The sequence below is a fragment of the Anomalospiza imberbis genome, chromosome 16 (genome assembly GCF_031753505.1).
Source record: "Anomalospiza imberbis isolate Cuckoo-Finch-1a 21T00152 chromosome 16, ASM3175350v1, whole genome shotgun sequence".
Taxonomy (NCBI): domain Eukaryota; kingdom Metazoa; phylum Chordata; class Aves; order Passeriformes; family Viduidae; genus Anomalospiza; species Anomalospiza imberbis.
Window position 1 is genome coordinate 12094383 of NC_089696.1, and position 13531 is coordinate 12107913.

The 13531-nt window shown below is 44.1% G+C and overlaps 1 protein-coding gene across 8 annotated transcripts in view; it reads right to left on the minus strand.

Moving 5' to 3' along the window:
• MAD1L1 (mitotic arrest deficient 1 like 1) overlaps positions 1-13531 on the minus strand; it is a 348819-nt gene that overhangs the window by 194074 nt on the left and 141214 nt on the right. For 6 of the 8 annotated variants that reach the window (XM_068207070.1, XM_068207071.1, XM_068207073.1 and 3 more), the window contains one exon: positions 11741-11881. The exons of the other annotated variants lie outside the window; for them this stretch is intronic. In XM_068207070.1, the coding sequence (XP_068063171.1) occupies positions 11741-11881 (141 nt within the window). The remainder of the gene's footprint in view (positions 1-11740; positions 11882-13531) is intronic. 8 annotated transcript variants of the gene reach the window in all.

Genomic DNA, 13531 nt, shown 5'->3' on the forward strand with positions numbered 1-13531 from the left:
CCTGGTACACATTCTGTGTTTGCCAACCATCAGTTTAATTCTCATTCTATGATCCTGCAGAAGAGGGCAAAGTGGAGGGTTAATCAAGCTAGGGCTGAAGACCTTTGTTTATCCCAGAACTGAGCAGCAGGAACAGAAGGGAGTATTTCCATATGTTGCCCCATCAGTGCTTCTCAGTTTCGGGCTGAAAGAATTAACTCCAGAGGGAGCACTGCAATTATATTTTACACGTGGTCCATTTGTTTCCCTTGGCCCTTCTGCTGAGACTGCCAAAGATGCCAGACAGGATGATATTTCTGAGATGTGGGTGTTTATCTTCTGTGAGTGAACCAAACAGCAACTCATTTCAGGAAAGCAATCCAGCAACTCACGATTGCTTCTTGCTCCAACAAATGCAGCCTGACAAGGCAAAAGGTGAAAGTGCCTGATGGTCCCATTAGCAACCTTTGAGTTTCCTGCTCCTGAATGCCCGTGGAGCAAAACTGTGCTATAGAAACATGAGATCTCCACTTGGCAGGGAAAGGGAAGAAGTCAGGACATATGCCAAGATAATCTCAGTTATTAGCTCCTGCCACACAGGTGCAGGCTGTGTTGAACCACTCCTCCATGGCACAGTGGGATGCTCAGGGCTGGGAGCTCTGCTCCAGAGGCTCCTGGTGGAAAAGCACCATGGAGCATGACAGAGAGCTCTTTCCCATAAATGCTTACGAATAAGAATTGTCAACACTTGTTTTTCTTAGCTGCTTTTCATGCTTCAATTTTCTTTCTTCTTAACCTAGCAGATAAACAGTTCCACAGATTTACCTGTGCCTAAAATTGCCTGACCCCAGGGCAATGCCAAGCTGATACATGCCAAAATAGTGACTCACTCTTGGTGGAAAAGGCCACAGAAGAAGGGTATATAACTGCACATTTGCTGTAGGAGTGTTTGTATTTGTATGCAGCAGCCTCCAGATATTCATGAAGACTTGAGTGTGACCTTTCCTTTTCTCAGACCTTTTTGCTGGCCAGAAAAAAAGCATAATCCAAAGTGCAAGTGGAAAGTAACAGGAAATAATATCCACAATAATTGCAGTAATGTGGACAGTGTCGATGGGCTGTAGGAATTGTACAAGGACTGTGGATCCTGCCTGGCCTGAATAAAAAGGTGCTCATTATCCTGAAAGGAAATGCCTCCACTTATACACAAGAAGGTCATGCTGCATTGGGAAGATAAATGTCATTTCTCTATACAGCTGTGATGGTCTCACCAACTGTCTTCAAAAATGGACCTAAACAGCAAAGCAATAAAAAGCCTGCAGAATTAGCCTGGGACATTATTGTTTTGAGAGCGTAAAATCACTCATCTAGAGCTCTTTAGACATGCTTTTCCTAGGAACACTTATAGATGTGTACATGTGAATTTACATTGTGCCTTTTGGGAGTAATATTACATGAAAATAATTAACTGACACTTTCAAACAAGCTTGGATGTGTTTGGTACCATGTATGTCAAAAGAATTTGAGACTCACTATGTATTTTATACAGCTGCACACATTCCCAGGAATTAAATCCATCTGCATAGGTAGTTTTGCATTCATCACAGCCCCCCCCAACCCAGGCAGCCTCTGCCAAGCACAATGAGCAGCTTTAAATAAATACCATCCATAATGCCAACAACTCCTGTCTTTTCAGCAGCTCTGCAGGCTGCCATGCTGCAGCTGAGAGACAATTAAGTACACTCAGATGATCTTCAGGCACACAGTACAGAGCAATCCCCTTGGAGCAGGAAGGGCAGCATCCCTCTCCTCCAAGCAGGAGCAGCACTGGGGGCCAGGTACCTCCAGCCCAGGCTCTCTGAAGAAGGGATGTCTCATTTCAGCACTCTGCAAGCGAGCAGCTCCTGCCCCTTCACACCCACACGTGTGCAAGGCAAATAACTAGTGAACATTAGTCACTGCTGGTGTGTTCCTACCCAGAGGAACAGGGGTTGTCACGGCAGACGTCACTCCTGCTGTCCCTGTCACCTTCCCTCATGCAAAAGGTCACAGAACGCTTCAGAAATCAACACCTGGTTTTGCTAAGGTGGAACAAGACCCATGGAGGTCAAATTTTATCTGAGTATTTGAGATACCAGGGGGGTGACCTATCCTAAGGCTGCATTTTCACTCATTAAAAGACCTCTTGTAAAAGGGAATAAGCCAGAAAGTGAAGAACTCTGCCTCCATATGTTAATGAAATTGAGAGTACTCAGAGTTGCCAAAGGTAGGGCTGGTAACAGCTGGCTTAGCAATAATATCTGCCACAAACATCACTGGTTTAGGGTCTCTACCATCAGGTCAGATCCCAACTGCACTGCACAGCCTAGATTTTATGAAAAATTCAGAGTTTGTGGGCACTCAAGAAATATTTCAATAATTAATACAGATATAGACACTCATCATTTCTTTGTATATAAGTAATGTACAGTGGTAACCTTTATACAAAGAAGCTTCAAACCCTCTCCCATTACACATGATATTCTATTTAAAATGACCTCTACAAAGTAATAACTGTTCATATTCATGGTTTCTGAATCTCATTGGACTTTTATACACCATTAATACCATATCATATAATATTTCGAGCTTCTTGCTGATTTCCTTTAAAAATAAAAAATATTTAGGTTTAGCAACTCTTCCAAGAATCAGCTTTCCAATGAAATAAACTGTCTCAACAATTTTCTGAAAAGAAGCAAAGTTAATGCCACAAAAACTCCCATTTGAGAGTCTGACGTGTGGAACGCAGGCACAGGAACACAGAACAGATAAAAATCAATGTCTTAAGCCAGGAATCAGTTGTGTTCTTAACGTGGGCTTGAACAGAACTAGAAATCTGAGCGTACATCTGTCAAAACTGCAGCCATTAGAGCCATTTAAACAAATTGAGAACATAAATCACATCAATATGTCAAATCGATGTGCCATGCATTTCATAGCCATGATACTGTCACCACAGCTGGATTCATGGCACGTGTGCTCTGCAGCACTGCCTGTTTTATTAAACAGCATAAATAAAATTCAAAAGACAAATGTTACAACTTGCATTACGGGGAGATCATGGCTTTCTCCACAACTCTTGACTTTGAGTTTGTTTTGCTGAAAAGCTTTTAGCACCATCAAAGCACATTTGACATTAACACTGATTAAAGCAAATAGATAAATTGCAAAGCCTCTGAGAAAGCAGAATTGTTCCTTACAATTTACCTGGACCACCCCTGGACAGAGGAGATCTATATCAACAGCTTAGTTTTCATTCACAGCATGGTGACAACTGCTATCAGCTGGGTTTTTCACTTACTCTGCTCCTAGCCTTATCCAAATATTAGTAGGCTGGTCACACTGAAGTGAAAAGGGAAAAATAAAGAGAAACCCAGGCACCTTCCTTTGAATTCTGTTCCAGTTTTGACTGGCAATGGTGCCATGCTCGAATTCACAACCTTAACACAAACCAGGCTGGGGAAATGGAGGTGCTGCAGCCTCTGGACAGCCCAGGCCATGGTGAAAGGCTGTGTGAAACACAGTCCAAACACAACTCCTGTGAGCAAACACAACTCCTAACGTGGAGAAGTACTAAGGGTGACCAATTATGGATGTTCTGAAGCAAAACCACTGCAATTAGCACTTGCATTTAGGCCCCATTCGACAAACTGCTCAGGCACAAGCTGAACCAGGCTTTTTAGACTAATTAGTTCCCTGAAGAAACACCTCCTCTACTACTTGTAATTAAAGCCAAAATAAAGAATCAATGGGCTTCAAAAAGAAAAGCAAGACAGCATCTACCGTTGTTCTAATTGCCACAATAACCAAAGTATTAAGTGCATTAAAGCGGATCTTATAATCCTTGCAAACTGCAACGGGCAGGAATGTTGGGATACACAAGATCATAGGAACAAGCTTGTGCTGATGTTGTTTCCTCAAGTATTTTTTCTGTTTATTTGTTAAAACTATTTGGTAACAGGATTTCAACACAACTCTGTAGCTGGACCCCACAGAAATGCAGTGGGCACATCTGCGCTGAGCCTACATGGAGGCCCTACAGGAAACCCTTGGAATCTTTACAGGATCTTTTAAATAGATTTTTTTTCTGTTTTTAAACAGAAAATAATAACTAAAAATATAATTCACTCTTACAGATCACCATCATCATGAATTGAAAGATGACATGAAAACATTTACAACTACATACTTTAAATCTTAAATTATGCAGTGATTATGCAATTATTCTGAAATTAAGCACTACAAATCACAGAATTCAAATCCAATGATTATAAAAATCAACAAATCTCAACAAGTTCAGAACATCTCAAGACACTCAGAAAAGAGCTGTTTAATCTCATTAATACAGCTCAATGCTAGAGAACAGGTAAAATTTCTGTGCAAAACATTATCCTGATGTGTAATCTTAGCTTTTTTTTCCCCAGGAGATATTTATTTCCTTTCTCCCCAAAATTGCTTGGTTTCCATGGACTGTTAAAGCTTTCATTGATGTGAGAAGGTGCCTAAGCAGCAGTTTTAACAAACAGGAGACATTATTGGCCTGAGCCTGATTGATTCACCAAGAGATGAAAAGCACCGGCCTGAGAGCCCCTCTGGGAAATATAACCTAGACAAGCCCAGCTTCTAGTTTGGAGAGAAACTGGTCAGTCCTGGCCAATTCTCCCATTTTCCCAAATTCTTCCATTCCTAAATACTCAGGCACCAAAATATTTATCTGGTGGTTGAGCCACACATACACATACCACCCACTTGAGGAAACTCTGGGCTGGAAGTGCTCTGGAGGATGTGCCCCTGGCTGCCAGGAGATCCCATCAGATCATTCCAGAAAGGGACCATATCCCTTGGAAGTTGTTAGGAAACTTTAACCATTCCTGCCCAAGGCAAAGCAGATGTGTGGCACAGCAGTGACATGGGCTGTAGCTGCACAGTGCATGTGGATCAGACCAGTGCTATCTCAAATCACCACACTTCCCAGCTTGGAAGAGACTCATAGAGGTTAAATTTCTAAATTAAACACAGAAAGCAGTAGTCCTAATGTTGAAGGTTCCTCTAACGTTGCAGAAAACCAAACAATTCTGCAATTGTGGAAAGCAACACTGGAAAATGGTACAAGTTCTAGAAGAATTTGCCCAGCAATCTCTCTACTGCCTCCCATTCATCCCTCCACACTGCCTGCAGCACCAACTGATGGAAACCAACATAAGAACATGCTTCTACTCTTTCAAAGCCTTCCCTCTGAAAAGCTGGAAGCTTTCCATTCCTAATCCATTCCCCAAAGACTCTTAATTTGCCTTTTTCTGTCTTCTGCCTCAGAGGGAAGAGACATGCCATCATTGCTCTGCCTGTGCCCCAGTTCAGCCCCTGCTGCCCAGCTGCACCTCACAGCTGGAGGGGATTTGCACCACACTGCACAGAAGCAGCTCTTTCATGCCATGCCTGTGCTGGGATGGGGCCACTGCTCCCACTTCAAATGTATTCCTGCTTCCTCCTCCACCTGAAGACCTCTAATTGCAGAGCCTGTATCTCTCAGCACAGGCATGCAGTCTCTCCAGTGTAAAGCATTTGAAAGCTCTCAGCATCACATGAAACACTCTCCCCTGTTCTATTGTGGTAAATGTGACTCATAACTGCACCTCAGTTATCGGCTCTTTCCAATACACCAGCAAGAAAGAACCCAATTTTAAATCTTCTGTAGGAATTTAGACACAGTTCATCTGTTTCTCATGTTTCCTACAGCCAGGGACATCTGATGCTAATCCAAATTCCTTAGGTCAAGCCTCTTTTGTGCTTGGTTATTCGCAACTTCAGGTCACCAGAAGAGGCTACAGGAGGACTTGTTCATACCAAGAGCATTTTAAGTGGAGCATTGTTGGGAAGAAGGGAAGATCTTTCTGTTGCTGGCACCTGTCAATCTGCCAGGGCTGAAGTGAGTACTTAGAGCCTGAGTACAGGAGCATCCCACATCCTCTGTGCAGCCAAGAGGTAGAAGTGCTCTTGAGGCTGCTGCTGAGTTTGCAGCTGGGGGTATTTTTCTGGGGGCTTGTCCACAAGACAGCTTTTCACAAGCTGGAGAAGCTGTCTTTGTTAATGATTCACCCTATGCAAGTTGGTGACAGGACATTCTCATTCCTGAGAATGATGGAGGTTGCTTCCAGTTAGCTGTGGTCCCTGGAAACTGCTGACTTAAAGCCATTCTTAAACTCTCAGAGCATCCACACACTAAAAATAGCTGCAACAATCTCCCTGTAGTGAAAACAATGCTGGTTTTGCAGAATATTTCCAGTGTAAGGAAGTGCCATGGACTGCTTCTCTTGATCAATTACTGACTTTCAGGACAGATCAAAAATGAGGAACCTCCTCAAAAAAATTAGGAGCAACTGAGTTTTAAAATCTAGTTTGACCAAACAAAAAGTCTCAGATGCACGGAGACAGGATCTGCTGCAGCATCAATTAGTTTTAAGAGTCACTTTCTTTCCACAGGGCAGGGACAGTCACCTTTAACAAATCATTAAACCTCTTGGTGACTTGACTTCCTCATTTTTATGATGATTATTTGCCAGGTGTTCTCCCAAAACACAGCCACTGGCAGGTGTAAAAGTGAGGCGAGGAAACTAATGACTCACTGACTCGATAAGGTCACTCAGGTCTGACAGAAGATGAAACATGTGAAATAACAGAGAACCCAAGATAATCCATTCTGCAGGACTGCCAGAGAACACAGACCTGACCTGCTCTCCTTTAGCGAAGAAAAACAAATGCAGTGGACCTCAGTGCTTCCTGGGAAGGCTCGAGTCTGCCAAGAGATGCCAAAGCATTTGGTTTCAAAGTGCTATTTCAACAAGGTGTTTGCTTTGTCAGAAGATGATGTTCAGCCCTGTGACTGCTTCAGCAATCAGTGGGAGCTGATGCGTGGAGCATCTCAGAACCATCTCTAGAGAGAGCCTGTTTTCTCCCACGAGCCACAGATACGATGCTGCAGTGACAGCAGAAGTCTGGGCAAGTGCAACATATGCCATTCTGGAGTGGCAGGAAAGCTCTTGTGATTTCAGTTTGCTCCTTATGGACATCCAAAGTGAGCAGAGTAATCATCTCACTGCGTCTTAGAAGTTGTCACTGAGCAAAAAAAGGTTGGATGGCAGCAGAGAGGTAGAGAAAGGAGGCAGGAGAAACCCGAAAATTAAAACAAACTCCTCTGTACCTTGCACAGATGGGAGGAAACGTCTCTGCAAAGTTCCCATCGCCACAGAAGCCCCTACTGCTGTGTAAAGGAGCAATCTACCTTTGAGGGGGAGAGGAAATGTGGCAAAGGAGCAAGATAAACACAAAGTGTGGGTCAAAGGGAAGAAAAAAAAAAGGGAAAAAAGTGGAAAAGTGCTGATAGGGGAAGCTGGGTGAAAGACAAGGAAGAACTGTTAGTTGCTCAAATTAACATTTTAATGCATTCACTGTAAAATTTAAGCACTTTAAGCACTGGGGTGGCTGCTGAGTAAACCCCCTTGGAAAGGAGCAGATTGATGACTTAACACCACAAAATCAGCAAGGTCCAGATTTCACCATCAGCAGATTCACTGCAGTTATCAGGGGCAGATAATGTGACAATATTTGGTCAGTGAGTTTTGAGGTCACCAGTAATGCCTGTGTGATGGAAGAAAACCACAGAACATATGGCATTTCATGTGCTGAAACTGTCAGACTCACAATTAACTGATTAGAGTGCATATGGTGCTCACAGACAGGGGAATCTCTCAGTGTAAAAGATGCTGGAGACCATTGAAGGTGTCAGCATGAGTCTTCCTTGCAAATCTCTCTTCATTAAAGTTTTGTATGAAGCCAGGAGTGTTGTAATAAAATCACTATTAATGCAGTTATATTTATGATTATCTCCCTTTTGTGCAGCTGGATTTAACTTTTCAAACACTAAACTCCACATCAAAGCTTTTTCACAGGGGCTGCTGAATGCACAGAAGCTTTTTGTTTTGTCATATTTAGCTTAAAATTAAAAGTAATGAGAGCTAAGGTGGTAAAAGTAAACCAGGATTGGCAAGAAAACTATTAATATGACCGATATCAAAACACAAATTCACTCTGCCATAGAAATAGAGTTACATTTCTGTTAAGGTATTTCTAACAGGCTGTCCAGGGACAAACTCATTCCCTCTCCAGTTCCAAAACACACTTTTAAAAAGATGGTGAGTGACACCTCATTAACCACGTGAAATGGGCTGACACAGCCTGCTTGCTTTTCCAGCCACCATTTCAGATGACATTTTTCTTTACATCTCTCTGTGCTGTACATTCAACGCTCTGTAAAATGATTCCTTGAACCCCTCCAGCCACATCAGCCCTGTGGAGGAGGGGGTTGGGCTGGGGGCAGTTCTGGGGAGGAGAAAGCAACTGCATGTCCATGTATTTGAATGGCCATGCATTACAGATCCAGCTTTTCTCATCCAGCATCTGTGAAGTGGATTTTAAAAGTTTCCCATCAGCCTTTCTTTGCCTTTCAGTCCTCTGCCCCATCAGGCTTTGACCGGAGTGGTTCTTCTGCAGCAGCACCTCTGAAACGATCTGGGATCAAAGCATTCTGCCGAATCCCAGTTTCTGGAAGGTGCCTGTGATCCAGGTGATGACTGGTGCAGGCAGTGCAGTGCTCCCAGCAGCTCCCCTGCCCAGCAAGGGCTGGGGCACAGCTCCCTGTGTGCCCTAGCTCCATCTTCCCAGCAGACACCAACCCTGACACACAGCCCCCTCCAGAGCTTGCACACTCCTCTCACATTCCCTCTGCTCCTTTTAGCAGCTTCCCAGCAAAGAGCCTAGCACAGACCTCATCTCCTTAATGAGTTAAAAGCTGTTGCCTCAGCCCAAAATCTTCCCAGTCCCTCACAGCTTCCTCCTCTCTCTAACTGTATTATCTCTATCACTCCATCTTCACCACAGCTTCCTGACTGCTGCTGAAATGGATGGGGACATCTCCCTTTCCAGAGTAAGGAAAAAACCCTATTAAGAACATTCCTTTTTCCTCCTCTGTTTTGTCAGAAGTGGTGTTTCTGGTAACAGATTTAGGCAGGCAGAATAAACAAGAAAAAAGAAATTATTAAGGAATTCTCTTCTAGGGAATACAGAAAGATTTTGTTCAATTAAGTACTCTGCAGCAAAAATTTAAAAGAAGAAAAAAGGGGAAAACACTGTGATAAAAAGTCGTGGTTCACAGTGCAAATGTTAAGATTTATGAACAAAGCTGAAGGGCAGAACCCACAAAATGTAATGGAGGAGGATGCATTTCCCTCAGAGTCTTCTAGGGCTTTGTTAAACTCCAGAAGCCCCTGGACCACAGCGAAACCTGGAGCCTCCCCAGCAGAGATGGAGCACACAGGGGCTGTGTCCCACTGTCTGCTGGGTGCCAGAGACCCCTCTGTGGGTGCCCACAGCAGCACATCCCCTGCTAACTGGTGATCTTGATTGTTTTCCACACTTCAACAATACCAGCCTTCCAAAAAGTGTCAGCCAGGGCTTTTCAGCTCAAATCCATGGCTGTCCCTCTCTGCAGCTGCCCCAGGCCTCCCCTGGACCTGTCTGGAATAGCTGTGCACTGGCTGCTTGGCTGGATGCTCCCAGGTGAGCACTCCTGGTTCTCCTGTGCTCCTCCCCAGCCCATCCACACCAGAGGTTCCCAGGATGCTCCAACCCTTCTGCCACACTGATTTAAACATGCTCAAGTTCCCTTTTCCTTCCCGCCTCACCCCTCTAGAGAGGCTCCCACATCTCAAACACCTGAGGCTCCAAGGTGCCTCGTCCCAGCAGTCTCCTCTGTTTGTGAGCTGAGTCATGCAGGTGTCAACATTTCCAAACCTCATGGGGAGGCTCAGCAGAGCTGGGAGGGTGCAGAGCATCAAGGTAGGAATTATTAATAGCTGCCATCGACCATCTCAGCAGCTTTGATCTACTGGCAGCTGATTGCAGCTGCTGCTCCTGATGGTGAAGCACCAGGGGTCCTGCCTGTACCTCAATTTCCCTTCCCAGTTTTCCAGTTTTTACCGGAACAAAACACTTTCCCCCAAAATTTCAAAACAGATGGGATTCAGCAGCCAACACTGCAGTCAGAACGGTAAACACAATCAAGCTGAAGTGTAAAATTGTACTTTGGGAGGAAAATATCAGGTCTTTGAATTCTGCTTCTAGCAAAGTCTTAGAGGTTGACATCACACAGAACAAAACTCCAGAGAATACATCTCCTTTCTGAAATTTTCCATGTACCCCCTTAATCCATATCCATGAAAATAAACTTAGAATTTGTTCCCTATAAATAATCAGAGGGGTAGAACCAAATGGTTCCCACACCATTCCATGCTTTCATCTGAAGAAGAAAAGATAATTTGCTATTGCCTGAAGACAACACAGCACACCCGACACATTCAAGGAAACAATTCAGAAAATCACCCTGCAACAACCTAGAGCCACTGTTGGGAACAACTAGGGAAGCAGGATAAAATAGCCAGCTATCCCTTTATGTCAGCATCATTGAATCCTGCTGTGTCTGCTGGGAAGCAATACAGTGTTCAAAAGACAAAACAGAGAAACATTCTAAGGCAGATGAATTCAGGCAAATTTCCATTTTATCTTGTGTTACCAGCTAACTTCTCTATCAGCTTGCCCAAAACTTTGCAGAATTCATTTTCAGAGAAACAGCAATGAAATGGATCTATACCAGGACACTGATCTACACCACGTTGTACTGTCCTCGGGATTTAAAGATCACTGGAGCCAGTACTGCCTGAAATAAGCCCCCATCTCCCAACACAAGGAAAGAGCATTTTTAAAGATGCCAAAAACAGAGTTTTGTGCAGAGTGAGACACTGTGGCTGGAGCATGAACCCAGGGAGCAATTTCTACTATTCTACTCCATTTGAGTTATGGCACCTAAATCTACATGATGATGGAATTAGACATGAAGAAAAACTCACATACTTATGACTATTGTAAAGCCTGATGTAATAAAACTGCCAAGCTTTAAGATCACAGATATATTCCAAATATTTTAACTCATAACCACAAAGCCCATTCCACTAAGCACAACAGAAGAGAGGAACAATTTGGCCAATGCAGATAAACTTGAGCTCACCACAGTCACATTTCAGATTCCAAATTTTCAAAAAGAGAACTAAGGAGAATATAAGCATTCCTTTCAGAAATACTTGTATCTTTGGACAAAATGTTTTCTTTCTTAGAGAAAACCTAGTAAAAAGCACTTAATAGTGACCAGTATTCTAGGGTTTTTCAGGCCCAATGCCAAGAAGGGAAGAATTTACAGCAGACACACACTTTACTTCTTCAGCCTTTAAGTAAAGCTGTTGTGAACACAAGTTGCTCCCATTGTGTACAGCACAGCCTTGATTACACATGTGATAGAATGAATCTCTTCGACTACACCACAGGCAAGAACCCACACCTGCCGACCCTTCACAACCCTTTCATCACAGGGAGTGGTTGCCCCTCCAGCCATGCAGTGCAGCACAGCACACTCAGCACACCCAAAGATCATTATTCTTGGCTTCTGCCAGCCTCAGCTGCAGAGCAATAACTCGTGGCTCTTCTTGATCCTGGAATTTCGGAGCGTGAACACCACAAATCTGGCTCCTGCGAGAGCAGATCCCATCACCAGGCAACTCAATCTTAGAGGTCTCAACTCCTCCACCCCTGGGGTTAGAGCAGGATGCTGCTTTATTACCTCCAGCTCGGTGTTGTGAGCGTGCAGCTTCTGCACCATGTCCTCGGCCTCGCGCATGCGGCGGCTCAGCTGCGGCGAGTGCTCCGCCGGGGTCAGCTCGCTGTCGTACGACTCCAGGATCGCCCGCATCCCATCACGCTCCTGCGGGGAACAACGGCAAAGAACTCAGGGATGAAGGCCCAGACCACACATCCTGCCAGGAACAGCAGCAAAACACTCAGGGATTGTCAGACTACACCCTTTTCTGACCCAGGGATGGGGCAACTGAGAGGCGTTTTAAAAACTTTTATTTCATTTTCAGTCTTATGAGTAGGGTGAGACAATACAGATGTTATAATTCATGCCATCTCAATCAGAAGCCAACTATTTCCCAATTACAATACACTAGAAGTGTTTCTTGGCCCATCAGCTTTTTGCCACACCGTGCTGTAGATGCCTTAAAGCCAAGCATCTAAAACTACCCCTTATGGGTCCTACTACAATGCATCTTTCACAGTTCTGTTTCTCCCAGGTATCTACTCTTATTTGCAAGGCCGTCCTTTGAAACTTTTTTCTAGCTCCATTTCTCTCCCAACAGTATCTGACCTATTCCATGGCATTTCTAAGTCAGCATTCCTTATCTCAAAGTTTGCATACAGATGCATAGTGTGGGCCTAGAGAGCTCTCTACAAATCCATTTCCCACATGGGGTAAAGGCTCAGACCACACACCCTGGCAGGAACAACAGCAAATACGTTTAGGAATAAAGCCCAGAGCATGCTCCAAGAGCCTTCTGCATCTTTGCCCACTTTGTTCTTTTATGTGGCAACTCAACTCCGACAGATGCATGCTCATCGTCTTCATATCAGCACCAAGGCACAGATGAACACACAGTTCTAATAAAATAAATGCTGCTGCTGTGAAAACTGAAAAATTAAACTGTCTTGTGTCTATAAAACCTCACATCCTTTGCAGGAAAGCAACATGCAGACACTCTAACAAGCAGATGGCAACTGAAAACAGAGCCTGCCTTCTTCCTGGAGACACTCTTCTAATTCAACATGGCTGAATGGGTTTCCTCAGCAAAATATTTAGTGTTGTACTTGACATTTTTCCTGCCAGAGCCTCAGCAAAGAAAGAACAGAATTGTCACAACAGAAATGAAACAGATTTGACATCGAACAAAGTGGCTGAGAGCAAATATCCTCAAAATGGTATGTGACTTATCACTTGTTAGATGCTGCAACACTCGGTGCTTGTACCAAACATTTTTTCAGGTTAATGTCTGGCAGAGAGTGTTTGGCTCACTTCTCTATCTACTGGCAATTATAACCAGGCATTTGCAGAGAAAGACAAACAGAAGGATCCTTCTCCCCTTCCTGACAGCAGCTCCCCAACTACAAGGCTTGGGCTCAGAGCTAAATGTTTAACTTTTTGCGTGGGCTGCTGGCTGAAATATTCCTAATGCATTCCCAGCCTCAGAAGCACCCAATGCTTCCCTCCAAGGCACTGGTGGAGAAGAAGAAAGAGGACAAATGGAAAATTTGAAGACACCAGGTATGTTTAAGGAGGTGGCTGGTCACACTGCAATGTGCCCACAGGGATTAGCAGCTGAAGAGTTTCATCTTTTGACTGCATGGAAGAACCTTGATGCTTACGAGGCTACAGAACAGGGTCAAAGCAGCACAGGCCCTTGGCAGAAACCCAAAGAGCCAAAACTCTGAGGAAAGCTGAGCAGCACTGCCCCCCTTTCACTGCTGAAGTTTGACGCCTCTCCTGCTACGCAAATGCAGGAGCAGTCTGGACAAACCA